The sequence below is a fragment of the Typopeltis vanoorti genome, chromosome 25 (assembly GCF_054136105.1).
Source record: "Typopeltis vanoorti isolate ZY-2024b chromosome 25, IOZ_Tvanoo_1.0, whole genome shotgun sequence".
NCBI lineage: Eukaryota > Metazoa > Arthropoda > Arachnida > Uropygi > Thelyphonidae > Typopeltis > Typopeltis vanoorti.
Genome location: NC_143573.1, coordinates 44,291,764 through 44,318,592, shown reverse-complemented (window position 1 = coordinate 44,318,592; position 26,829 = coordinate 44,291,764). Strand labels below are relative to the sequence as shown.

The window sequence follows — 26,829 nt, the reverse complement described above, 5'->3', positions numbered from 1 at the left end:
CTTTCTCCAAACATAAGAATATCATCCAACTGATCCTGATGACATTTCTCCAATTCTGAAGTTTGTGCTCCAGAGTTGATGCCTGTTCTGTTTCCATTTTATTGTTTCCTATTCATTGGTATCCATTCCATAGCCTAGCAATCAGCTCAAATTCAACCTAGTCCTAAGAAGAAGAACAACAACAAATCCTTACCATCAAATTATCATCCAGTTTCTCTCACTTCAATTCTTTCAAAAGTAATGGAGAAAAACCATTAACATTCAACTTCTACACTACACTGAAACTTCTCAACTAATAAATGATAGTCAGTATGGATTCTGATATTATTTATTAAGAGGGGATCTTTTGGCTTATGTCACCCACCTTTAAAAAAATGCCACAGAAAAGTTTGAAGTGCCTCAAGTGGTTGCTCTTGATATTTTTTAAGGCATTTGATCGGATTTGGTACAAAGGTCTATTAAGAAAGCTATTATCATGCAGGCTATCTTCCAGCTTTTGCAAGTGGATTGCTAGATTTCTGTTCTTTCACCTATTTTCTTCCTTCTCCAACTGACTGCAAAATTCAAAACAGCTTTGCTAACAATACAATGCATTCTATTTCTCTCTCTCTCTCTCTCGCACTCGTTCACTCACACACACACACATTTGACAAACCTTGCACTATACAAATCAACGAAATTTCCAGCACATTGAATTTACAATCCTGAATTTTGATCTCCAAACTATTCTTCTGTGGGGTGGGCTTTAACTTCAATGCTATCAAATCTCAATCCTGCCTTATTTCTCTTAAGAAAGAACCCTTTTCTTCAAGTACCTTTGACAATACTGAAATATCTGGATAAGTTGAAGTGTCTTTCTTTGAGAAACTCTAACCTCTGATCTTTCTTGGTGGAAACATATATTGCTTCATCAGTATCCATAAAATTAAGTTTTCTTTTCTCTTTTACTCAAGGCATTACTTTATTTCTGAATACCTATAAACTATATAAATCATAAATTTGTTCAGTGAGTGAATAGATTTCTCACATTTATGGTGGTGAGAATCACCATAACTGTGAACAGAAGTGAGCAATTTGTTGGAATAGCCAGATAAGTGGTTAATGTAGCCACACGGATGTTTGTAATTGTCTCATTGGATGGGAAATGAATTTGATCACCCAAAGTGAGAGTGCCAACTTGCTTTTTTAGAGGCCAGAAGTGGCATGAAAAAGTTCAATGTTTGATCTTTAAGAGTAGGGTTTCCAGATTATGTAAGAAATAAATATAAAATACCAAAAATAAAAGAGGGAAAAAATGCATAGCCCATCCATGGCACTGATGCTATGGGTTTACATCCTTTCATGGGTGGGAGTCGCCTACAAAAAAATTGGATTGATCAATGACCCATCTCTCACCAATTCACTTCCCTATCTTTTACACAGATGTTCAGTTTCTATTGCTTGCATTTTCTACAAATCTTTTCATGGATGCTACATGCCCCAAATGGCATCCCCTCATCCCCTGCTCTCCTCTAAATTCTTCACAGAAGTATGCATTTTTAGAGTACATCTCTAAATCCAATGGTGACAAGTTTCTTCTTCCTTCTCCTCAAATTTCTACCAAATATATATCAGGTTGCATCACTTATCTCAAACAATTTAATAACAATTTTCTAGATCTTGGGAAAGAAAAGTTCATCAATTACAGTTAAGATAAATGTCCCCAGGATTTGAAGGGGATAAATTAACTGTGGAAAGGGTACAAAGATGGATTCAGGACTGTACAATTTTGGTCTGCAGAGTTTGGCGGATAGAAGAAGGAGAGGTGATATGATTGAGACTTTTACACTGTTGAGAGGTGGTTACAGGGTTGACACTGGGGAGTTCTTTCGTTTGGTTGAACAGCGGGAAGGAGTGATGACAAGAGGCTATCCCTGGAAGTTACGAAAGGAAACTGTGAGCAAGAGGGTGAGGAGTGGTTTCTTTGCATAGAGTATGGTTGAACTATGGAATGCATTGCCTGATGGAGTGGTGAGAGCGAGAACGGTCAATGAGTTTAAGGAGTGGTATGATAGACTTTGTGTTTCTTGGGGGGGGGGGACCTCCCCTCGATGAGTCCTGATAGACTTTGTGTTTCTTAGGAAGGACCTCCCATGATGAATCTTTTGACTCCATGGAGGCCTGAATAATAATAATAATAATAATAATTAATATGGTGCAACTAGATGCTTGAACTCTTTTTTTTTTTTTTGACCAAAAGTTCCTATCTGAATGCAATATCTTGTAGTAGTTTGGTATTTGATCAAAGGATCCTATGACCAGTGTCCACTCCTCATTATACAGATTTATGTAATTTATTATTATTGCAAAGTTACCTCAACGGAAGTACTAAGTCATCACAGGAAACTCAAACAATCAACACAATATCTATCAAATCTCTTCTTGTAACCATTAACAAAGTACTCACAAATGACTCAGGCAACCCTTTTTATTCATTCACCACTCTCCAAGCTAAAAATCTAGTCCTCATCCCCTTGCTAACTGCACTCTTAAACTTGTAGGGATGACCTCTTGTTCTGCTCCTTCTAGCCAAGTGTTGAAATATTTCCCCTGCATCAATCCTATAAATTCCTTTAAGTAACTTAAATGTTTCTGTCAATATCTTCCCCTTTTTTGCCTATCAACTAACTTTTCAATCCATAAATCCACAATCTATTCCTCATAGGGAGAATTCCACAGACCACTCGCCATCTTAGTGCTTGCCTCTGGATCCTCTCCACCACTTCCTCATCCCCAAGAAACCCAAGTGACCAGGCTTGAGCAGAGTAATCGAGATGTACTCATATGAAGGCTTTATAAAGAGGAATGATAATTCCTATCTCTGCTTGTTAGTGTGTTCTTCAATAACCAAGTAATCCTGTGAATGTGAACTACCTTGGCTACTTTAGCAATATGACCTTCAAACTTCAGCTCTCTGTTTACTACTACCCTCATATTCCTAGCCTCCTCAATTTCCCAGAGTACAGTTCCCTCAGTGTAGTACACAGCTTGTAATCTTTGTATCCCAAAATGCATAACTTGACACTTTTCCACATTAAATTGACATCCATTATGCTTTGCCCATACTGTCTGCCTATTTAAATCATCTTGCAAGCTCTCAACATCAATTTGATTAATTATTACCCTGCCCAACTTTGCATCATTTTAAATTATTTCTTATATAACTTATGTACAAATTAAACAGCAGTAGTACCAGCACAGAGCCCTGTAACACACCACTAATCACATGTCTTCTGCTACTTCATATACTCCTTTTTTTTATCTATCCATCAGCCACCCTTTTATCCATATCACTGGTTTCATATCCATCCTCATTTGTTGCAATATGCATAGCAGAGTTCCACATGATATCCTATCAAATGCCTTTACAAAATCCAGCAGTATCATACTGTAGCCATTCCCTTTATCAACTCACTCTATCATAAAAAGTTAGATTACTAAGGCATGACCAACCCTTCAGAAGGATATGCTGCCCCTCATAGAGTATTATATTCTTATCCATCCATTCCTGAATTCTCTTTCTGACTAACTTTTCCAGTATTTTTACTACACTCCTGAAATAATGATTGATCTATAATTTGCTACCACAGACTTAGATCCTCCTTTATGCAACAGAATTATTTTGCCCTCCTTCCACTCTCTTGGGACTTTGCCAGAGCCAAGACTTAAATTAAACTGCCTAGTCAAAGACATTGCCAGTTTCCCCCTGCACATTCTCGTAAAACATGAGCTGATATAATATCAAATCCCACAGCTGTATTTGCACTCAGATTCTGCAATATACTAAGTACCTCCAATTCTTCAGCCACTTTTCTTACATCAGTCTGATATTACGGTACCTTCACTTAGATGACGTGTCCTTGCAAAATGATCACTCAGTAGCTCAACAATTTCATTTGCCTCTGTAACCTCTCTATCATTTGTACTCATTAAGTTATTTTTCCATAGTCATTCTTCCTCCTCTTACTTGCCACATAATGAAAACATTCTGATATTTTCATTTGCCTGTTCAAGTAATCTCTTCTCATAATATGATTCTGCCTTCCTTACTATGCTGGTCACCTTTCTGGCCTGATACTTGTCCTGTTCATTTGTTAGCTGGTTACCTTTCTCCTTATATACCCTCTACAATATTTTCTTTGCTTGCAGCTTATGCATAATGATATTAGTCATCCATCTAACTCTTACCCAATTTACTCTCCTGACCTTGGGTATACAGTGTGATATTGCTTCCTCTAGATACCCCTTGATAACAACTCGTTAACATCTATGGTAACACTGATAGTGTTACCATCTATGGTCGAGGCTGAGAACGTTTCAAACCACCCTCATAAATCCTATTAGCCTAGTACGTTATGGCTGTCAGTTGCATGTGTGTTCTTCTGTCTAGTTAGCCTGATAAAGAACTCGTGTTTCCAGGAGAGAAAAAATCCTGCAACCTCTATGAGACTGGCTGACTCGTATTCACTTGAAAAGCCCTGAAGTTTCTTCACATCCTACACTGGATTTGAACCCAGATCTTTCCAACTAAAGGACAGGAGCTATAGAGTCTCAACGAAATTAGTTACTTTTAAAGATGCTTCTACTGTTTAGCAGCTACCTTGTAGCTTCCTTTTTTACCATGAACAGTCATTCCCGGAACACTTTTCTAACCCTCTGGTTTACATTGTCTTCACATCTTCTCCTCTTAATGTAAGTCAAGGCTGCCTTCTCTTCCATCTTCCTGGCAGTGACCCTCTTGGTTCATCTCTCCTGGGAATCTGTTAAAAATGTCCATGCTTGATTTATAATTATCTTGAATAAGTTGAATAGGGGATGCTTAAGGATCAAAGCTGTATAACTCAGAGGAGACCTCCACATAGCCTTTAAAGGAATGCGGAGAACCGACCAGGGCTTCTGACCTAATGTCCAATCCTCACCTTCTCGTGGTGCACCCTGTGGGGTATCTCCTTGGATACTGAACGGACGAGGATGGGCTGGCAATTTGGGATTTAGCCGACCAAATTGTATTCTTATTGGTTAAACCAAAATGTAGAATGATGGTACAACATGACAAAATTCCATGCCGGCTGGGGCGTTGCCCGGTTAAACAAGGCCACCGTTGTTGTCGCCAGGGAACCAGGGCAAACAGCGAAAAGTCAGCTACTGGAACAAATCTGAAAATAAACCCCAACTCAACATCACCAGAGTTAAAGATTGGTACTACCAACGTAAGAAGCCTGAATGGCAAAGAAATGGAGCTAGCTGAGGAATTAGATAAGTACCAGATCGACATAATAGGGGTGACTGAAACAAAAAAGACCAAAACTGGTGAGATCTTTCTGAACAATAAATACAAAATGTTATATTCAGGCAATGACAATCAAGGAAAAGAAGGAGTAGCCATAGTATTCAACACAAAATACGAGGCTAATCTTCTTGAATGGCAGTCAGTCTCAAGTAGAGTAATATGGGCAAATATGAGAATGGGGAACTGGACAATGAGACTTATTTGTGCCTATGGTCCCACAGAAGGTTCTACTAAGTAGAAGTGGAGGAATTTTTTGAGGCTTTAGAAAAAGCAACTGACACAATGAAAAATTGGTCCTTGTTGGGGATCTAAATAGCAGAGTAGGAAATGATTGTGAGACATACAAAAATATTTTGGGAAAATTTGGAGAAAAGAGCAAAGCTAATAATTATGGCAAATATCTGTTGGATTTCTGCTCAGGACATGGACTGGTTATTACTAACACCATGTTCCAACATAAAAATGTGCACAAATTCACATGGAGAGAAGAGGCTAGGAATAAGAAAAGTCTCATTGACTATGTTATTGTTGATAGTGATGTTTTCTCCCTGGTGCAGGACACCAGAGTGTACAGAGGATTTGAAATTGGAAGTGATCACTATTTAGTCTTGAGCAGGATAAAATTGAATTTCATATTGAAAAGAATAACACGTAAGAAAGTTTTAAAGTGAATAAAAGTTGAGCAGCTCTCAGATGTGAACTGTAGGCTAAAATACACAAAGATTATTGAAGAAAAAATGAAAGAGTTTGAGAACAGGAATCAAATCTTGGAGATTCAGTGGCAAACTATGAAGAAAACATTGATTGATTCTGCCAGAGAGGCATGTGGTGAGGTTATCTGTAAGGATAAAAAAATCAGAACTCCCTGGTGGACACAGGAAGTTAAAGAGGCAGTGAAGGAAAAGAAGAAAGCATACCACAAGTTCCTGTCAAATAAGTCAGATTGTGCTCTTAGAGAATATAGAGACAAATGCAAGAATGCTAAACACTGTGTAAAACTAGCTAAACAAAAGTCATGGGAGGACTTTGGCAAGAATACAGAAAATAAATATCAAGAAGGTGGCAAAATATTCTGGAGGTTGTTGAAGAAGCTTAAGAATGGAGGAAAGAGTGCTGTAAAAGGAATTAGAGATGATAAAGGTGACATGAAAACAGGAGAAAAAGATATCCTTGAAGTATGGAGTAATTACTTTGAAAAACTGCTAAATGAAACAAGCAGTGATGACAGCACAGTGGTAAAAAACACTGAACAGGCATGCAGTCAGGAATACATATCCATACTAGAAGTAGAAAAAGCCATCAAAGGCTTGAAATGTGGAAAGGCAGCAGTAGATGATATTCGACCAGAAATGCTAAAGTATGGTGGTATAAAAGTCTTACAGTGGCTGCACTGCATAGTTCAGAAAGCCTGGACAGAGAGACGAATTCCCAATGATTGGAGTAGAGCTCTCATAGTACCCATATATAAAAAAGGAAATAAAACTGCATGTCAGAATTACAGAGATATTTCCTTATTGAGTGTTCTTGGCAAGATCTATGCAAGTATACTTGAGAAACGGTTGAGAAGAATTGTGGAAGAAAAGCTTGGTGAAGAACAAGCTGGATTCAGGCCAAACAGAGTCTGTCAGGATCAGATCTTCACTTTACGACAAATAGTCGAGAAAACATGGGAATATAACAAAGATCTGTATTTAAGTTTTGTCGATTTGGAAAAGGCATATGACAAGGTGCCAAGAGAGAAGCTATTCAATACGCTGCAGTTATATGGTGTCAATGGGGCATTATATCAAGCAATACTTAGTCTTTATTTGAGTTGTAAGTCAGCAGTTAGAATTGAAGGAAGTACAGGAAGATGGTTTAATGTTAAATCTGGTGTGAGACAAGGATGTACATTATCCCATCTGTTATTCATTATCTATATGGATCACATTATGAAGGAAAGCGGTATTAAACCTGATATCAAAATTGGAGATGTTAATGTCAGCTCTTTGCTTTATGCGGATGATGTTATACTTCTAAATAAATCCGCTACAAGTCTGTAAGATTCTCTGACTAAATTGAATAGCTGTTGTAATAGATATGGTATGAAGGTCAGCAATAAAAAGACAAAGACAATGAAAATAGGCAGAATCATTGAAAATGTCAGCTGTATTGTGAATGGAGAACCTGTGGAACAAGTAAAACATTTCAGCTACTTAGGCACGATTTTTAGTGAAGATGGTAAATTAAATATAGAAATAGACAACAGAATCAGCAAAGCTGGTATGGTGGGAAGTCAATTGAATAAATTCATATGGAATAAGAGAGAAATCAGTCGGAACACTAAATTAGCTGTGTACAAGACAGTGTTCAAACCAGTTTTAACTTATGGATCTGAGAGCTGGGTCAGAAGTAAAACACTTGACCAAAGACTAGAGACCACAGATATGAGAGTCCTAAGAAAGATTATAGGCATGAACAGATGGCATCAATGGCAATATCATATTAAAAACGAGGCTATTAGGAAAGAACTTGACATTGTCAGCATCCAGGAATGTGTTAGCAGAGCTAATCTCAGGTGGTATGGTCACCTAAACAGAATGGGCAAGGAAAGATTAGCAAAACAAGTGTTTTCTGCCAGGTTGGCAGCAAAACGACCCAGAGGAAGACCAAGATATAGGTGGATTGATACGGTACAAAATGCTTTAGACGATAGAAATATAAGATCTGATAATGTTGGAGTCTTGACAAGTAACAGACTGATCTGGAGGAAAATTGTAGATAGGAAGTTAGTAATGATGTAAATTTTTCATGTAGCACTATCATATCCTGTACACCCCTTGAGGATACATGGCAGGAATTTGATGATGATGATGATGATGAATAAGTTGAGCATGCTAAAGGGTATGAGAGAAGAGGTTGAGGCAGCCTTGGAAATGGAGGAGGAAAGGACTCCTGAAAAAAGTAGGATTCAGCTAAAATTGTTGAAATTGGAGGGGACTGGTGTCTAATATCTGGCAAAGCTCTTTGCACTTTGTTTAAAACAGGGAAAAATCCTGGACCCCATTACATTAATGATAATGTATCATTAATGTGTAAGCTGAAATCAATATAAATTACCTAGAATTTATAAATGATATGAAAACTAAGTAGTGTTTCAAAAAGAACCAAAGTTTTTTTGAAATATGACTAGTTTCAGTATCACTACTTTTGACCAGCATACTTCTATCAGATGCTTTGAATATTTAGGAGATCAACTTCATTGCCTGATGAGATCACTTTGCTTATTAGAGATGTAAATTCGTTTTTTAAAAAAAGTTCTAGGTTTGATCCATCTGATAAGATTTTTTGTATTATCTAATCCTTAGCACACTCACAGTAATTAAAAATAAATAACTGTTACTCACCCTCCCCCACACATCAAAAAAAAAGAGAAAAAATTCATTCTCACTTCCTCGATTTACAAGGGTGGTCTGAAAAGTTCTTGGCTTCGACCATATCGGCAAGATTTTTTTTTTTCTAAGTTGGTACATCTGTCATAAGCATCCATGTGAAATTGTAAGTCATTCTATCAGTCTAATCAAGTCTTTGTCCAGAATAATGAATCATCCTTACCTTCAAAAAATGCACACAGGCATATCAAATTTAATAATCCTTATTTTAATGGAATAGTGGCACCAATCCTGACTTATGTTTTGTAACAACTCCCACTGTTTTAGGAAGATTCCCACACAGTCAACACCGTCCTGTCTTTATTGAGGTGAGCCCTCAAATCCCAATTACTGAAACTACACCAATGCAGTGCTGGAATTTTGCCAAGGCAAACTGGAACAGCTTTTCATCAGATCTAGATATGCACAAAAATATGCACTGGATTCCACCACAACCTCATAACTACTGAAGATTTGTGAAAATAGTAATTTCTGCAGCCAAAAAACACATCCCTAGAGGTGCTAGGAAAGAATACATACCTGGCTGGAGCAAAACCAGTGAAGCACTTTATGACTTTCTGAATAGTGGACGTGTGGATGTTGCAGATGATCTTATTGACAGCTTAAATGAAACTAGAAAGAACAAATGGATTGACACCATGGAAAGGCTGAACTTAAACATTCAAGCAGGAAGGTATGGAGCTTCCTTAAAAAGTTGGGTGGTAATTCCCATCGCCCCAATGCAACAGTTGCTTTGGTGCCAACTGTATTGCCAATCGGATAGTGAATCTGTCCAGAGCTAAATCATAAAAAACCCACACTAAAATAATTAGGAAGGAATTGAACAGACTTAAAGAAGGTTGTTCTGAAGCGACCAATCTATCCATTCACCAAAGAAGAACTTCTAGCTCTCCAAGGAGTGAAAACTGGTAAAGTGCCTGGATTTGATAATATTCACCCTGAGTTTTTAAAAAACTCTGGACCAAATACAGTGGAATGGCTGACAACATTCTTTTCTAATATTCTACAGAGTGGTAGAGTATGGTAGAGTACCAGCAGAATTTCAAAAATCAAAGATAATAGCCATCCTGAAACGTGGAAAGCCAGCTGATAAACCTGAAGACTATAGACCTATAGCAGTGCTCAGTGTCTGTCTTAAATTATTAGAAAGCCTTATTTACAATAGAATTAGTCCTATTATTATTGACATTCTCCCTCATGAACAGGAACGGGCACAACTGTAAAGATCAAGTTTTTTGGCCCTAACGATACATATAGAATCTGGTTCTATATGTGTCGTTAGGTCAATATTGTTCTATTAGTATCTAATAGAACAATAAAGGTAGTTCTAGATGATGATATGAGCAAGCCAAGAACACTTAACAATGGACTCCCACAAGAATCAGTTCTGGCCCCTCTTCTTTTCAATTGTATATTTCTGACCTTCCAAGGACAACGTCTAAAAAATTTACATATGCTGATGATTTATGTATCACATTCCAACACCAGAACTTCTGTACTATAGAGCACGTACTAACTAGTGAACTAGATGAGCTAAACACTTCTTTGAAGTGCTGTCTAAAAGTGGTGTCTTATTCCCAACACTAGCATGAGACATCTTAAGAGTGCCACTAAATGGGAACATACTACTGCACAATTTTAATCTAAAGTATCTGGGCATAACTCTGGACAGAATCCTCTTCTTTAATAGACATCTCTCCAATATTGCTGCCAAACTCAGAACTAGAAATAATATACTGCCTAAACTTGCCAGAACAACCTGGGGGGGCCTGTGCTCTCACATTAAGGACATCTGCTCTGGGCCTCGTCTACTCAACTGCTGAATACTGCTCAGCTGTCTGGCTGAACAGTGTACACATTAAATTAATTGATACTGTGTTGAATCAGACAATGCGATCACTTCTGGAACAATAAAGACTACTCCATCATATTGGCTACCAGTTCTGAGCCACATACAACTGCCACAACTACAATGCCAAGACAACCTGATTCGTGAATATAACAAAATTTGTCACAACCCACTGCTTCCTATACACTCTGATATTGACAGCTTTACATCATAGAGGCTTAAGTCAAGACACCCGCCTATTATAACGGCACAACAACTCGTCACTGAGGGCTATAATGCAACAATAGCATGGCAGATGGAATGGACTGCCAAAGCTCTGGTAATCTGGCAGACTGTTTTTAACCCAAACAGTCCTCCATCAGGGTTCAACCTATCTTGAAAAATATGGACCTCCCTAAATAGGGTTTGCACCAACCATGGTAGGTGCAGAGCTTCCTTATTTACTTGGGGAATAAGAACAAACTCATCTTGTGACTGTGGCAAGGATAACCAAACTACACAACACATCACATTTCACTGTCCTCACAGAGCCTTCATGGGGCTGGTATCTGACTTTATAACAGTTTCCACTGATGCTGTTGACTGGTTGTTGAACTTAGACATTCAATTTTAACTTTATGCTTATTTCTATATTTTTATATGTATATATGACTACAGTGTCACTTCATACTATTGTATTCTTTTATGCATTTTGTTGTCTTGTGTTTTTTTTTTTTTGTGTGCATGGTAGCATATGCATGTATTCTTCTTAGCCTAATGCTAAATAAATAAATCCTTATTTAATATAATCTCATTTATTTAGCATCTCTATAGGCTAGTTGGATAATTCATTTTAAAAAAGAGGCATGTTCCACCAGCCAAAATAGCTTTGCTTTTTCTGTAACCTCAAATGTTAGGAGCAACATAATTTTCAGAATTTAAAAGCATTATAAACCATATTTTGCAAGAACAGGGTAGTTATAATTTCTATACGTGTCTGTTCAATGCATGTGTTCACAGAAAGATCTATTTGCTGGACAAAATTGGTGCTATTTCTACCAAAGACCAACTTAGCCCTACAGGGACAGGATAATGGCACTGGAGCATCGCTGGAATAAATGCATTAGTCTTAAGGGAGATTATGCTGAAAAATAAAAATAAATTTGAAATTATAAATCTGTTTTTTCATTATTAGGCTGAGAACTTTTCAGACCACCCTTGTAATGTTCTATCAGAACATTAAAATAGGTTTACAAAAATAAGCCATGTTACTTGGCTATTACAAGCCATTGAACCTAACATCCAAGGGAAAATGGAATAATTTATTTTAAGATTCATTCTTTGTCATCATAAAATTCATAATATTCTTTAATTCTGTTTATTATTTCATTTCTGTCTTTGATTCATTTTTCTTTTATTTTTTAATAAAATAATAAAAATATAATCTTTTCTGGTGCAAAAGAATCATATGTTATGAGACATTCTTTTTCTGATTGTTTTACATATTTCTGAACATTTCATTGAATTTTATTTTTTATTGCAGTAGCTCTTTTTCTCTTGGTTTCCTTAAAAAAGTTTCTTTTCAAAGTTTTCAATTTTTACATGGGAAAAAATTTCCATTTATTTCAAGAGAGAAAGAGAGAGAGATACTAATTATAGTAGTATTTCTTAGTTTTTGTATTGATCTCATGTTTTCCCTCTTCACTCTGTTTCTATTATTATTACATCCAAGGGATCAAGGACTTATTGAGAGAGGCCATACATCAAGCACACCAGTTGTCATAGCTTTTCTTAAACTCATTCAAATTAGAAGCACTCACTGCTTCAACTGGCAAACTATTAAACTCACTCATGGTTCTATGAGAGATAAATCTGGCTCTTACCCCTTTCTAAACTGCACAGAAACTTAACTTTCATGGATACCCCCCTTGTCCTCTCTCCACCTTCCTTATAAAGAAAAATTTTATTAATCAATATTCTATAATACTCTCTCAAAAGTTTAAGACTTTAACACATTACCCCTCTTTCTTCTGTTTACAAGTGTCTGCAGTCCACAATCTATTCTTGTAATGTCATCTTTGTAATTCTTTGCAGCCTTCCACATTTTTTTTATATCTTTGGAACTCCGGAGCCCAAATCTACACACATTCTTGTCCAGGTGCAGTTGTATCAAGGCCTTGTAAAGAGGCAAAATGACTTCCATATTCTTACATATCAATGTTCCTCTGATTTGTATTTGCAATTTTTTTATGATTAATTGTCATAGCTTTTCTTAAACTCATTCAAATTAGAAGCACTCACTGCTTCAACTGGCAAACTATTTAACTCACTCATGGTTCTATAAGAGATAAATCTAGCTCTTACCCCTTTTTAAACTGCACACAAACTTAACTTTCATGGATATCCTCCTTGATTAATAACCCTCGACACCACAAGGTAAAAGAGAGAAAAGGAAAATGAGATGAGATATATACAGCATATATTCCAATTCCATATCTATGATTGCCCTGCCTATCGTTGCGTCATCAGCAAACAACTGAAAATATCCCATCAGATCCTTTCCAATATCATTAATGTATAGATTAAACATGCTGGCTTGGTTGTCCGAATGGTTAGCATATCTACTCTTCGACCAACAGGTCACAGGTTTGAATCCTGCTATGGGCATGAATGTTTGTGATTGTTTAGGTGAGAGATGAATTTCATTGCCTGGTGTGAGACCACTTCCTCATTTATTGGATGCTTGAAGTGGCTTGAAAAAGTTCCATGTTTGATCCCTAGAGAGAGCTTCCAGACTATGCAAAAATAAATTTTAAAAAAATATGACAATGGGAAAAAAATTCTTAGCCCATCCATGGTACAGATATACTATAGGTTTACTAAAAACCTTTTGTGGGCAGGAAACACAAAAAGGTCCAAGGACTGATCCCAGGGGCACACTACTTGTCACCTTAAATCTAGCAGATTCACATTTCCCATATGCCTCTTTCTGAGACCTGCTAGCTACCCACTTATCCAAGCCAACAGTTTGTATTCCAATTCCATATTCTCTAGTTTATGCAACACCTTTTCATGTAGTATCCTATCATTATGCATTAGCAAATTCCAACAGTATCATAGTGTATCCATTCCCTTTATCCAACTCAGCTATAACATTATTATAAAATATGAGCAAACTGTTCAGACATGACTTTCCTTTAGCAAACCCATGCTGTTCTTTGCAAAGTATATTTTGATTGTCCACCGATTTTGATTTGCGAGTTCTTACTTTATCAGATTATTTTTCAAACTCTCTAAGTTTCTTGCACTGAACTTTTGTGCTATTAGTTTATTTCTTTCTCATTTTTCGTTAATTGTAATTTTATTGTCAACATTCTGTGATCACTTCCTATGTTAAAACAGCTTAAACTGTTACATCATTTATGTCTCCTATTTGTTATTATAAAAGCTATTTCATTGAAGATCTGACCATTAGGACTCCAATCTCAAGAGCATGTGTATTATATATGTTAACTGTGCATGTTCTACCTTTCATATGACACCAGCTAATTTGCATTAATTTGAAAAACTGTTCTAAAAATTCCTCATATTGTAGATGTGCATTCAGATCTGAAGAATAAAAGACAAACTTCAGCGATTTGGCATTTCTTTTTCAAATTTTCAAGCAGAAAAAACTTATAACATGAGTTAAATTTCTAACTAATACTGAAGTACAGCAGCAACTGTAAGAAAAAAGAAAAATTAGAATGGCATGTAAAACATTTATTTTAGAATTAGAAATTACAAAATGTTTTATTATCACATGCATGGAAAGACCTCTGTGTTTGCCATACATGTTAATTTATTTTTAACAGTACTGATGAGAACACAGACTGATAAGAAAATAATGCTATTTATTAACTTATTTGCTGATATTTCACTGGTATTATAGCTAGCATCTTCAGAGCACTAAAACAGTTTGTGATAGTCTGCAAAACAACAACAATCTGGTATAACAATGGGACTACTTTAAACAATTGCAGCAGACAATACAAAGACTTAAGTCCTAATTAGGTACCATCTATGTTGGGGGGGGGCAGAGAGAGAAAGCTGGTATTAATTAGGTCTTAAGATGACTATCTCCCAAATTTTTGATAAATTTATACAGCCATATTTGTTGGGGTTTGGAGTATGTTTCAAGGCTTCTGTTGATTCTGAAAACAATCTCTCTCTCTCTCTCTGACTTATAACGACTTCTGTGTAGCACTTTTTTTTTTTTCCCAATTGATCCTGTGTGCTGGGGTATCTAAGGCATGGTCTCCTAGACCCAACTTGCCATAATGACAGTGCCGGATGCATTTTTTATGTTCACTGAGGTGGATGTCTACAGTTTTTCCTGTCTGTCCAAAGTAAGTTCGATCACACAAACGGGACACTTTATAGACTCCTGGATGTGATAAAGAAGAGCTCTGTCCTTGGATGAACAAATGAGAGTTGCCAATTTGACATAAGGTTTAAATATGGTATGTAGCTGATGTTTATTAAGCACTCTAGATATCTTTTTAGATGTGCCTTAAAGGTATGGGATAGTGACAGTTTTGCTGAAATCCCCCCCCCACTGTGGTAAACAGTGAGGGGGGGGATTTCTGGGGAGCATTTAGTATTTTTTCTATCCTATGAGGATTATAGCCATTGGATAAGAAGGTGTGATGTGAATGAGTGAGTTCAGCAGTAAGAGCATTGTCATTGGAACAAATCACTCTAGCTCTGTGGATTAGTGTTTTTAGGATACCATACTGTTTGAGATGGATTATGGTGTGACTGTTTGTGCAAATATCTCCCTGTATATGTGGGTTTTCTGTAAACCAAAAAAGATAAGGAACCATCTGGAAGATGTGTGATTAGTGTATCCAGGAAGGGCAGACAGTCTAGGTCCAGTTCCATTGTAAAGTGAATTTTTGGGTGTTGGCTATTTAAATGTGCTAAGAATGTATTCAACATGTCTGGGTCATGTAGCCAAAATGTACAATTACAGTACCTATTCTCCACAAGCATACCATTTTGTGAGGATTTCCATTAGCCCATAAATGTTCATCATAAGTATTATTTACTCCATCTTGAATAAACATAACCTCATCAGTGAATAAAGCATATTTGCATACATCAAGATTTGCAAACACCTAATAATAAAAGTTTATTTGTCAGCTCATAATCTGACTCTAAGGTGATGTATTTCTTGAATATAGTATGACTGTCTTTAGTCGTTTTAGGAGCTCTAAGGCATACAGATATTTGCTTGGCTGGTCTCAGGACTACTCAAAGCACATTACTTTAAACTTGTGATTAATGTTGTCACATTCAGATTCATTCAGTTAGTTAGTGACAGTGCAGTTGGAAAATCAGTATTCTCAACAGCAGCAGCAGTTGTATTACCATTACCAAAACCAGAAATAAAGTGGATGTCAGTGTACTCCACATCTGTAAACTTAACTGTGTTTTGAAGTTCTGTGTTTACAGAACTTCAAAAGTTCTGTGAATATCTATTGCAAGAATTAGGCTACATAACTGGATCACAACGAGCATATGCAGTTGGAGCACCTCAGTTACTAGTTCCTTAATTGAGACCACTGTTATATTCACTTTTTTCTTTAAATAAAATCACTTGAGGAATCAAATCCTGAAGTTTGAAAGGTTACTCTGAGATGCTCCACGTGTGTGTATGTGCATGTACATATTATCAACAGTAGAATTTTTTTTCCCCTTTTTCCTGTTAGATATCAAGCTAGCAATGTGGTTTTAATTTCTTCTAATGTGCAAGTTGCTTACCATATTTGTTACATGTGTCCACTTGTGATTTTTAATCATGACGATGATGACTTTGATATAGGGAATGAAACATTAAGCAGTAACCTTTTTAAGTTTATTCAAGTTAATTTATTTCTAAAACAGTATTTTCTTTTTTCATTAAACATCCAAACATGCAAATCTTGCATATAAAGAATGTTTTTTTTTATTTTTTCACATATCCATACAGAGACCACTACTCTTTCTTACCTTGATCTCCAACAAGCAAAGTATGCTCTGTATGTTCTAAAACTTTTCGAGCAACAGAAATTGCACTCTTAATCCTACGCAAGGCTGCTACAGCTCCAACATCATGAGATATTCTAAAAGAATAAACAGAAACAGATTGAATTGATCATCTAGTTTCAATTTCAGTATTTTAAACTAGAAAAAAAAATATTCATTTATAGGTTTAAGTTATATATAATCTGCAATGTTTTTCAGATATATATGATCTATAATGTAATATTTTTAGGTAGTCTCCAAAATGGAAACTAAATTTTTTTTAAATTTTCATTTAAAAACAGAAGTTTTAATTTTATATGAAATAAAATCATCTGAATCAAAATAAACAACCACTTTTCTTCTATTTAATAAGACAGAACAGTATATCATTCTTTTATCTTATTTCTTCTTATATTTAGAATACTCCATTTGTTTCTTGATTAAGACATATTTCCATGGCAATAGTGGATTCTGAAGGAGTACAATAAACATTTATTTCCACCACTGTTTGAAAGGCAATCATTTTTTTTTTCGTAGTATTTTTGGTACTGAAAGTTTGCTAATTGAAAGTATATTTAGTATCTTAATCCTATGCAAAGTAAAGACAGTAAAGTAAAATTTACTTTATTTATTGATTTATTTTTTAATTTAATTAATTTATTTAAAATTTATTTAATTTTAAGTAAAATTAAATAAATCGCTTATCTTGAATCTTAATTTCCTGCAATCCAAATTCTCTAGCAGCAAAGTTACTGGTCCTGTCAGAGTGATGGCCTCAAAAAAAGAATTGCCCCTATTATAAAATCTACAGTGAAGCCACACCAAATGGTAATTTTTGGTGAATGTAATGGGAGTTCCTGGAGTGCATGGGATGGTTCAGAAGCCCAAATGCAGCAATTTTGGGTATTTACAGTCCCATTCATATAAAAATGCACCTCATCTACTCACAGAATTTTGCAAGATCAAACATTGTTAACTTCCAATTTGACCAGAAACATCAGAGCAATTTTTTGTCAATTATCATCATGTAGCAGCTGCTATACATGGCTGATCTTGTATGGATAAAATGCAATAATTTTGCACAAGACTATGATGGAATAAGGCATATCCAATTGTAGTGCTACTCCACAAGTATGGTGTGAGGTGGGGATAAATCGTTGGATGGTGTGGTAATGGTGACAAAGAAATGTATAAGCAACTTGGGTTAGTGAACAAGAGAAGGGTGATTTTAATTATGCTAATATAGAATGGAATGAAGAGATAGCATTTGGGAATAAGGAAAATGAATTTCTTGAGAGACAACTACTTTAGGCAGTATGTAAGGGAAGGCATGCAAAGATCAAGAATGTTAGATTTGACAGTTTCATCAGAGGATGTGATTGTGGATGGAGTGTTGCATTTTTCTCCAGCTGGTAACAGATCATGAAGCGATCACCTGAGTGGTGGCTAGTCATAAGAAGAATTCCATGAGGAAATGATATATGTGTGGTACTGCAAAGCCAATGATTAGGAAAAGCTTAGGAGACCACGTGGAACTATGGAATGAAGAAACAATGAGTCAAGTGAGAAGGAGATAACATGCTGCTTGGACACGGACCAAGAAATGTTTAACAGCATCAGTGTGTGAATATATTCCAACGATTTAATAAAAAAAAAATTCTGAATAAGATGGGTTGCAAGTGAATTAATGAAGAAATTAAGCATGAAACCTGAAAGAAGAAGAAGGTACTATGGAGACAGAAGATGAATAATGGTAATATTCAGTTGCAGGAAGAGTATAAAGAGCAATGCCAGAAAGTGACCCAGTTGGTAAGAGCAGAAAAGTACAGTTTAGGCAAAAATTAGAAAGTCAGAAAAATCCTCGAGTTTTTTTTTTTTTTTTCATGTGTTAAATAGAAGGAAGCACGATTATGGTAAGGTGATGTTAATGGATGAAATGGTAGATTGGTAATGGCTTCAGAGGACATAGTCAAGTTTACTTATGTACTATAAGGTGATGAATGTACTGGACAAGGAAGATGCACATAGTGTACGCGTGGATAGGCTTATGTGTTCATCAGACATGTTATGATAGGTTTCACGATATAAAAGAACACAGATGGTTAAGCAAATAACTATTTATTAACTTAAAAGCTAATATTTCGCTGGTCTTATATCCAGCATCTTCAGAGCACACAACACAAAGTTTGTTACAAAGGTACGACAACCACAATCCGGTGTAACAGTGGGGACAGTATAAGTGATTGCAGCGTGCAACACAAGACTAAAGTCCTAATATGGCACCATCTAGGTTAAAGGTGATGAATGTACTGGACAAGGAAGATGCACATAGTGTGCATCTTCCTTGTCCAGTACATTCATTAACAGTATTACTGTTATAACAGTAATACTGTATAACAGTATTACCACAGTACCACTGAATGTAACACTTAACTTACTAAATTCACAATTTCCCCCAGATACATCCCAGCTATTTAAATTCACAGTACAGGCAGGTTATTTTACATGGAAAGGGAAAATATACAAACAGTTAGATGGGACAGCTATGGGTTCACCTCTTTCTCCCCCCTTAGCCAACTTCTACATAGAACATCTGGAAAAATTAGCTATCAACACAGCACTCTCAAACCTAGCCTCTGGCTACGCTATGTTGATGATGTGTTTGCCATTTGGCCACATGACCCAGACACATTGAATACATTTTTAGCGCATCTAAATAGCCAGCATCCTAAAATCCACTTTACAATGGAACTAGAAGCCAATGACTGCCTGCCTTTCTTGGACACACTGATCACACGTCTTCCAGAAGGTACCTTATCATTTTCTGTTTACAGAAAACCCACACATACAGGGAGATACTTACACAAAACAATCACACCATCACCCTTCTCAACAATATGGTATCTTAAAAACACTAACCCATAGAGCTAGAGCAATCTGTTCCAATGATAGTGCTCTCACTACTGAACTTTCTCACCTACGTCAAACCTTCTTAAACAATGGTTATAATCCCCGTAGAATAGATAACATACTAAATGCTACCCATAAATCCCCTCTATCTACCACAGAAGACTACAACAAAACAATCACCATCCCATACATTAAAGGCACATCTGAAAAGATATCTAGGGTGCTTAACAAAAACCAATTACGCACAGCATTTAAATCTTATAAAAAATTAGCAACTCTCATCCGTTCACCCAAGGCCAAATGCACTCCTTTATCACATCCTGGTGTCTATGAAGTGTCCTGTTCTTGCCATCAAGCCTACTACGGACAGACAGGAAGAAATGTGGACATCTGCCTCAGTGAACACAAAAAATATATCCGACACTTTCGCTATGGTAAGTCAGGTCTGGCAGACCATGCTCTGGATACCCCTACACATAGGATCAATTGGAAAGAAACAAAAGTAATACACAGAAGCTTCTACAAGTCAGAGAGGTTGTTCCTGGAATCAACAGAAGCCTTGAAACATACCCCAAACCTTAACAAGTATGGCTGTATAAATCTACCAAAGATTTGGGAGACAGTCATCCTAAGACCAAATTAATATTTATTACTTTTATTTTTTATCATTTGGACTACTATTTCAAAACTTAGAATTTTTTTTTTTTTTTTTACCTAGATGGCACCATATTAGGACTTGAGTCTTGTGTTGCATGCTGCAATCACTTATGCTGTCCCCACTGTTACACCGGATTGTGGTTGTCTTGCCTTTGTAACAAACTTTGTGTTGTGTGCTCTGAAGATGCTGGATATAAGACCAGCAAAATATTAGCTTTTAAGTTAATAAATAGTTATTTGCTTAACCATCTGTGTTCTTTTATACCGTGAAACCTATCATAATAAGATGCACATAGTGGTATACCAAGATTTTGCAAAGGCTTTTAATAGATTACCACACAAGTTGATAACTAAATTGGAACTGATGGGATTGGATACTAGATAAGTGATTAAATAGGTGATTGGCTATCGAATATGTAATTAGTAAGTTGTGTATGGGTATGAAAAATTTTAAAACATTATGGTATTGACAACAAAATCATTAGGATTATTAAATCTCTCTATTCCTCATCTGATATGAGAATTGAAATTAAAAATTACAGCAGTGAACCGTACTGGGCAAAATGGGGGGGTAAGGTGGGGATGCATCTTGTCCCCTCTTCTTTTTAATTGTTTTCTGGAATATGTCATAGATGAAGCTCTTCATGAATATGACACTGGAATAGTAGTTGGGGATTAAGAATAAATAACTTATGTTTTGCAGACGATATCGATCTTCTGGCAGAAAGTGAAGAAGAATTACAAGAGATAACTAGCCGTGTTTTCAGAACATTAAAAAAATGCGGATTATACATAAACCTACAAAAAACAAAAACAATGATAACTTCAAAATCAGACATTGAATTCTTAAAGATACAAATTGGCAATAAACAAATTGAGAATGTAACCAAGTTCACTTATCTAGGAAGCACATGGAGTGAAGATGGTTGTTCAATAACTGACATTAAATATACCGAATTGCTAAGGCAACCGTGGCCCTACAGAAGTTAAAACCATTGTGGGGAGATACCAGAATAGCAATCACAACCAGACTAAGACTAATTGACACCTTGGTGAATTCTATCCTCTTGTATGGTTGTGAGGCCTGGACTTTATTGAGGGAAGATGAGAGGAAACTCCTGTATTTTGAAATGAAAACTTACAGAACGCTTTTGAGAATTCCCTATACCGCTCATGAAACCAATGAAAATGTCCGAAAACCGATTGATTCAATAGACGGGAGAAAATGAGAAAAATATTCTGACAGTCATCAGAAGAAGAAGACAGATGAAATGGTTTGGACATGTGGAGAGGGCTAATGGCATTTCAAAGCAAGCACTAAAAGGAATCGTTCCGGGACCAAGGTTTAAGGGCCAACCTTGATTAAAATGGACTGATAACATCAAAAAATGGACAAATTCCTCCCTTTCTCAACTGACATCAAGAACAAGAGACCGAGATGATTGGAGGAGACTAACAAAGAATATCACCTACCAGCCATGAGTGACCCAACGGTCGATTTAGGACTACGGGAGAAGAAGAAGAAGTATGGGTATGTGGTATACAGAAAGAGGAAAGTCAGTAGTGGTGTGCTGCAGATGCTATTGTTTAACTTGTATATTAATAATATTGGGGTGGGTTTAACTGGAGATATCCAGCTGTTTGCAGATGCAAATTTGAGGAGAATATGAGGAGTCAAAAGATGTGGGCATATTACAGGACATGAATAAATTGTATGAGTGGGCAAGCAAGTGTAATTATTAGTTCAGTGTTGTAAGATGTAAGTTTCTGAAATTTGGTAGGCAACCATGGGATGCAAAGTATACATTTGGTGGGAAAATTTTGAAGGAGTACAGGAGACAAGGGATCTGGGTGTGGTGTTGGCAAGGACTAGTTCAGAGATCACACAGCACAAGTTGTGAGGTAATCACGTTGAATTATGATAAATGATGCAGAGGCCCTTGACATGCAAAAATAAAGAGGCCTTGATCATATGAGGCAAAAATATGAGGCCTTTATCAGGCATCATATGCATTATTGTGCACAGATTTGGTCGCTTGGTTTTCATGGTGATCAGAATAAATTAGAATGGGTCTAGAGAAGATTGTTTAAGGTGGTAACTGGTCTTTGGAATGTTGAGTATAAAGAAAGACTGAGGGAATGCAATTTGCAAAGCGTCTTGAATAAAGAGAGGAGAGGAGACATGACTGAGATAAGTTGATAATAGATCATTATGAGATCAATTAGTAAGTATAAGGAGAGTGTAAGCAAAGGAGTGAGGAGTAAGTTCTTTGCATGGAAAATGACTGGTGAGTAGAATGCATTGGCATTTTTTTTTTTTACATTTTTACAGTGTGGTGAAAGCAGACATATTAAATGAGTTAAAAGCACCATTTGGTGAGCTTTGTGTGTGATGGTGTGTACCTCCCATAATGAGTCCTTCGACTCCATATAGGTCTGGTGTAATAATAAAAATTAAACATCTGTTCAAGGACACTGGCACACCATGAAGCTAACCTGACTCACATGAAAATAAGTGTGTTCTTTTCCTCCATATTCGGTAAGAGACTTCATCAAAAGTTGCTGTATCTAATCTCCAGAATTTTTTTCTGCTAATTATCTGTGGTTTCCATTTGCATTCCAGTAGAGCTGTGCACTTTAAGCAGTGGTACATGCATCAAGTGCAATGGTCACATTTCATATTCTATAATTTCTACTTTCTAACTTTCTAATTACATATTTCTAGTTTTGTTCTTTCTTCTTTCATGTTTAGGCAGATGCTGTATACTAAATAAAATGCAAGTACAGTCAGGTCTCTTTTTATGTGGTAGATACATTCCACAGAAAATCGCATATAAAAAATCGCACAAAAAAGACCTAACCTACGTTGAAAAATTAGGGATACGTTCCATAATTTTCTAAAACTGCATAAAAAGTTTATAAAAATTCAATGAAATAAGAATTCCCCAGTTTGTTTTAAAGCTTTATTCATTTAATTTTATTGAAAAGTAACAATTTTTTTTTTTTTTTTTTACATTTTGTTATCAGAATTATCGTCGCTATTAGACAATGATAATTTGACACATAGTTTTGTACGAGAAATGACTTATAGTAGATTTGCCTAAATTAAAATGTTTACCAATCATTGTAGATCCCTCTCCTATTGCTAAGCGATATAAAATTACAATTTTCATTTCCAAAGAAATTGCTTTTCTTTGGTGCTTTTTTTTCTCCATTGGGCCAAATTAAATCTTTAAAATAAAAATTAACAAAATTTAGACTCACAATAATTAAAAGATAAACACTTACTCACATGCAAAATTAAACTCCACGGACACTCACTGCTTAGAAGTTACTCACATTATGCCAGAATGTGCTGCAACATGCTGTTCATTATGTACAATGGGGAAACTCTGAATCTACATAAAATATGCACTGCATAACTTCAAAACTGCATAAAAAGAGACCGAGTGTATATATTTTTTAAATTAAATTTGAATCTATTAATTTTATATATTTAATAATGGGATAGCATACCACCAGTACACTCCCAACATCCTGAGCAATCAATGTCACAGTGATTTTAACTATGTAATGAAACTATAATATATGCCAATAAACTATTCAAACAGTTCTCTCTCCTAAATCCAATGATCAATTTTAATTAAAGGATTCCAGAACTTACCCATCCATGATCATTGCATCCAGTGTTGTTTCACCCTGTTCATCAGGACTCCCACCATATCCTACAGTGCCATCACACTGAGCAACTTCACAAGCTGCACATCCCTCTTCAACTGCATCTAGAGCTGATCTGTGTTGTCTCTTTACAACATCCCATGCTACACAATAAATATATGTAAGAAAGTAATTCAAATATAAAAATATCACTATATACTGCACAAAAAAAATATTATTATCATTATTATCACACTCTTCATGGAGTCAGCAGGCTCATCATAGACGGTTCATTCAACTGACGACAAATAATAATAATTATTATTATTGTATGGGCACCTCCATGGAGTCTGAAGACTCATTGCGGGAGACCCAAACTATTCACAAAATCTATCACACCTCTCCTTGAACCCATTAACAGAAAAAAAACCCACGACTGACTCTGGCAACCCATTTGACTCATTCACAATTCTCCAAGCAAAAAATCTAGTCCTCACACCCCTACTAACCACACTTTTATTCAACTTTTGGTCAAGTGCTGAAACATCTCCCATGCATTGATACTATAAAACCTAGGGGTGACTCCTTGTTCTCTCTCTCTCTTTCTTTTTCTAATATGTATTGAAAAGTCATCACTGTCATTATCAAATTCTTGACATTTACCCTCAAGGGGTGTACAGGATATGATAGTACTATATGAAAAATTTATATCATTACTAACTTCCTATCTACAATTTTCCTCCAAATCAATCTGTTACCTATCAAGGCTCCAATGTTGTCAGATCTTATATTTCTATCTTCTAAGGCACATTTTACCACCTATATCTTGGTCTTCTTCTGGGTCTTTTTCCTGCAATCTGGCAGAGAACACTTGTTTCGCTAATCTTTCCTCACCCATTCTGTTTAAGTGACCATATCACCTGAGATTAGCTCTGCTAACGCATTCCTGGATGATGACAATGTCAAGTTCTTTCCTAATATCCTCATTTTTAATATATTGCCATTGATGCCATCTGTTCATTACCCTAATCTTTTTCAGGACTCTCATATCTGCGGTTTCTAGTCTTTGATCAAGTGTTTTACTTCTAACCCAGCTCTCAGATCCATAAGTTAAAATTGGTTTGAACACTGTCTTGTATACAGTTGATTTGGTGTTTCTCTCTTATTTTATATAAATTTATTCACTTGACTTCCTGCCATACCAGTTTTGTTGATTCTGTTGTCTATTTCCATATTTAATTTACCATCCTCACTAAACATCGTGCCTAAGTAGGTGAAATGTTTTACTTGTTCTATAGGTTCTCCATGCACAATGCAGTTGATATTTTCAATGCTTCTGTCTATTTTCATTGTATTTGTCTTGTTATTGCTGACCTTCATACCATATCTATTACAACAGTTATTCAATTTAGTCAGGGAATCTTGCAGACTTGTAGTGGATTTATTTAGAAGTATAATGTGTTGGCGAAAGGATCTATATAAGATGGATGGTTTGCATTTGAATGGATTCGGTGTAAGGAGACTTGAGAAAGTGTTGTTGAATGAAGTGGATGTCCAGAATCAGGGAAACTAGATTTATTAAAGGGTGGGGGAAGTAGATATGCAGACCTTAGGGAGGCAGTTGAGTGTATAGAATGAGTATAATATGCCCGAGCGACTAAGGACAACAAATCAGAATGGGATAATTAGTATAAGGCATCAAGGTAGGAATGGGGCCAACAGAGGTCTACAATTCATGTATACTAATGCTATGAATATTAGGAACAAGAAGGAAGAATTTCTGGCCTTAGTTGGTACTTCCAGACCACAGGTTATTAGCATTAGTGAAACATGGCTGACTGAAGATGATATAGCTAGTGGGATTGAATGTGAGGGGTATAGTGTGTTCAGGAATGACAGGGAGAATAAAATGGGGGGAAGAGTATTATTGATGATAGCTGATGATCTGCAGCCAAGGAGAATAGAAGTTGAATTGCAGGATAGAGAAAAGAGGACATCTGAGGCCATTTGGTGTGAGATTGAGGCTAGCAGAACAAAATATACAATTGGGTGCTACTATAGACTAGGTGATAGAAAAGATGGTGGAGATAGTATGCATAAGCAAATAAAAGAAATGAGTGGAAGGAGGGTAATTATTATGGGAGATTTCAACTATGGTAGCATTGACTGGAAGGAGGCGAGGACACATGGGAGGAAGGAATTGGATTTTATGCGGTTATTAAGGGATAACTATCTGCGACAGCATGTAATGGAAAATACTAGGGGTCAGAGTGCTTGACCTAGTAATTGCATCTCAGGATCTGACTGTAATGCATATGACCACATTGACACCAATTGGTGAGAGTGATCAAAGGGTCTTAACTTGGGAGGTGGCTAAAGGTGTGAAATTTACAATTAAGCCAGGGTACATGTGGAATTATCGGGCTGGTAAGTATGACAAGCTTAGGAGTTTGATTGGTTCAGTGCCATGGTAAGTAAAACTGCAAGGGCTGGATGTTGATAGTGCATCGGAGGTGGTTAAGAAGTGTTTGCAAGAGGCAATGCTGACTGTATACCTAGAGTCCGAATAATAAATCAAGTAGGGATTAAATGGATGAATAACACCATTAAGCTTGAGCTGCAAAAAAATAAACAACTATGGAGGGAATTTAAGGAGAAAGGTGAACAGCAGGCACATGAACGGTATAAAGCCCAGGCCAGAAAGGTAATAAGTGTGGTAAGAAAAGCAAAAGGGGATTATGAAACAACATTAGTCATGCAGGCTAAAGAGAATCCCAAACAGTTTTTTCGATATGTTGCAAGTAAAAGAAAAAAATGTATATGGCAGAATGATTTTAAAGAATGCTGATGGTAGAGAGGTAACCGAATCAGTTGATATAGTAGAATTACTGAGTGAGCACTTTGCAAGAGTATATCATCCTGGTGGTGACATTGCAGAAATGGAAGAACCAACAGCTTATACGGGAATT

General features: G+C 36.2%; 1 protein-coding gene across 1 annotated transcript in view; it reads right to left on the bottom strand.

The window, feature by feature from the left end:
• Positions 1-26,829, bottom strand: part of LOC150092699 (N(4)-(Beta-N-acetylglucosaminyl)-L-asparaginase-like) — a 131,281-nt gene that overhangs the window by 84,518 nt on the left and 19,934 nt on the right. Inside the window, exons 2-3 of the mRNA XM_090414711.1 lie at positions 23,868-24,024; positions 16,622-16,734 (exon numbers count right to left, since the gene is read on the bottom strand). Coding sequence (XP_090270837.1) covers positions 16,622-16,734; positions 23,868-24,024 — 270 coding nt within the window. The remainder of the gene's footprint in view (positions 1-16,621; positions 16,735-23,867; positions 24,025-26,829) is intronic.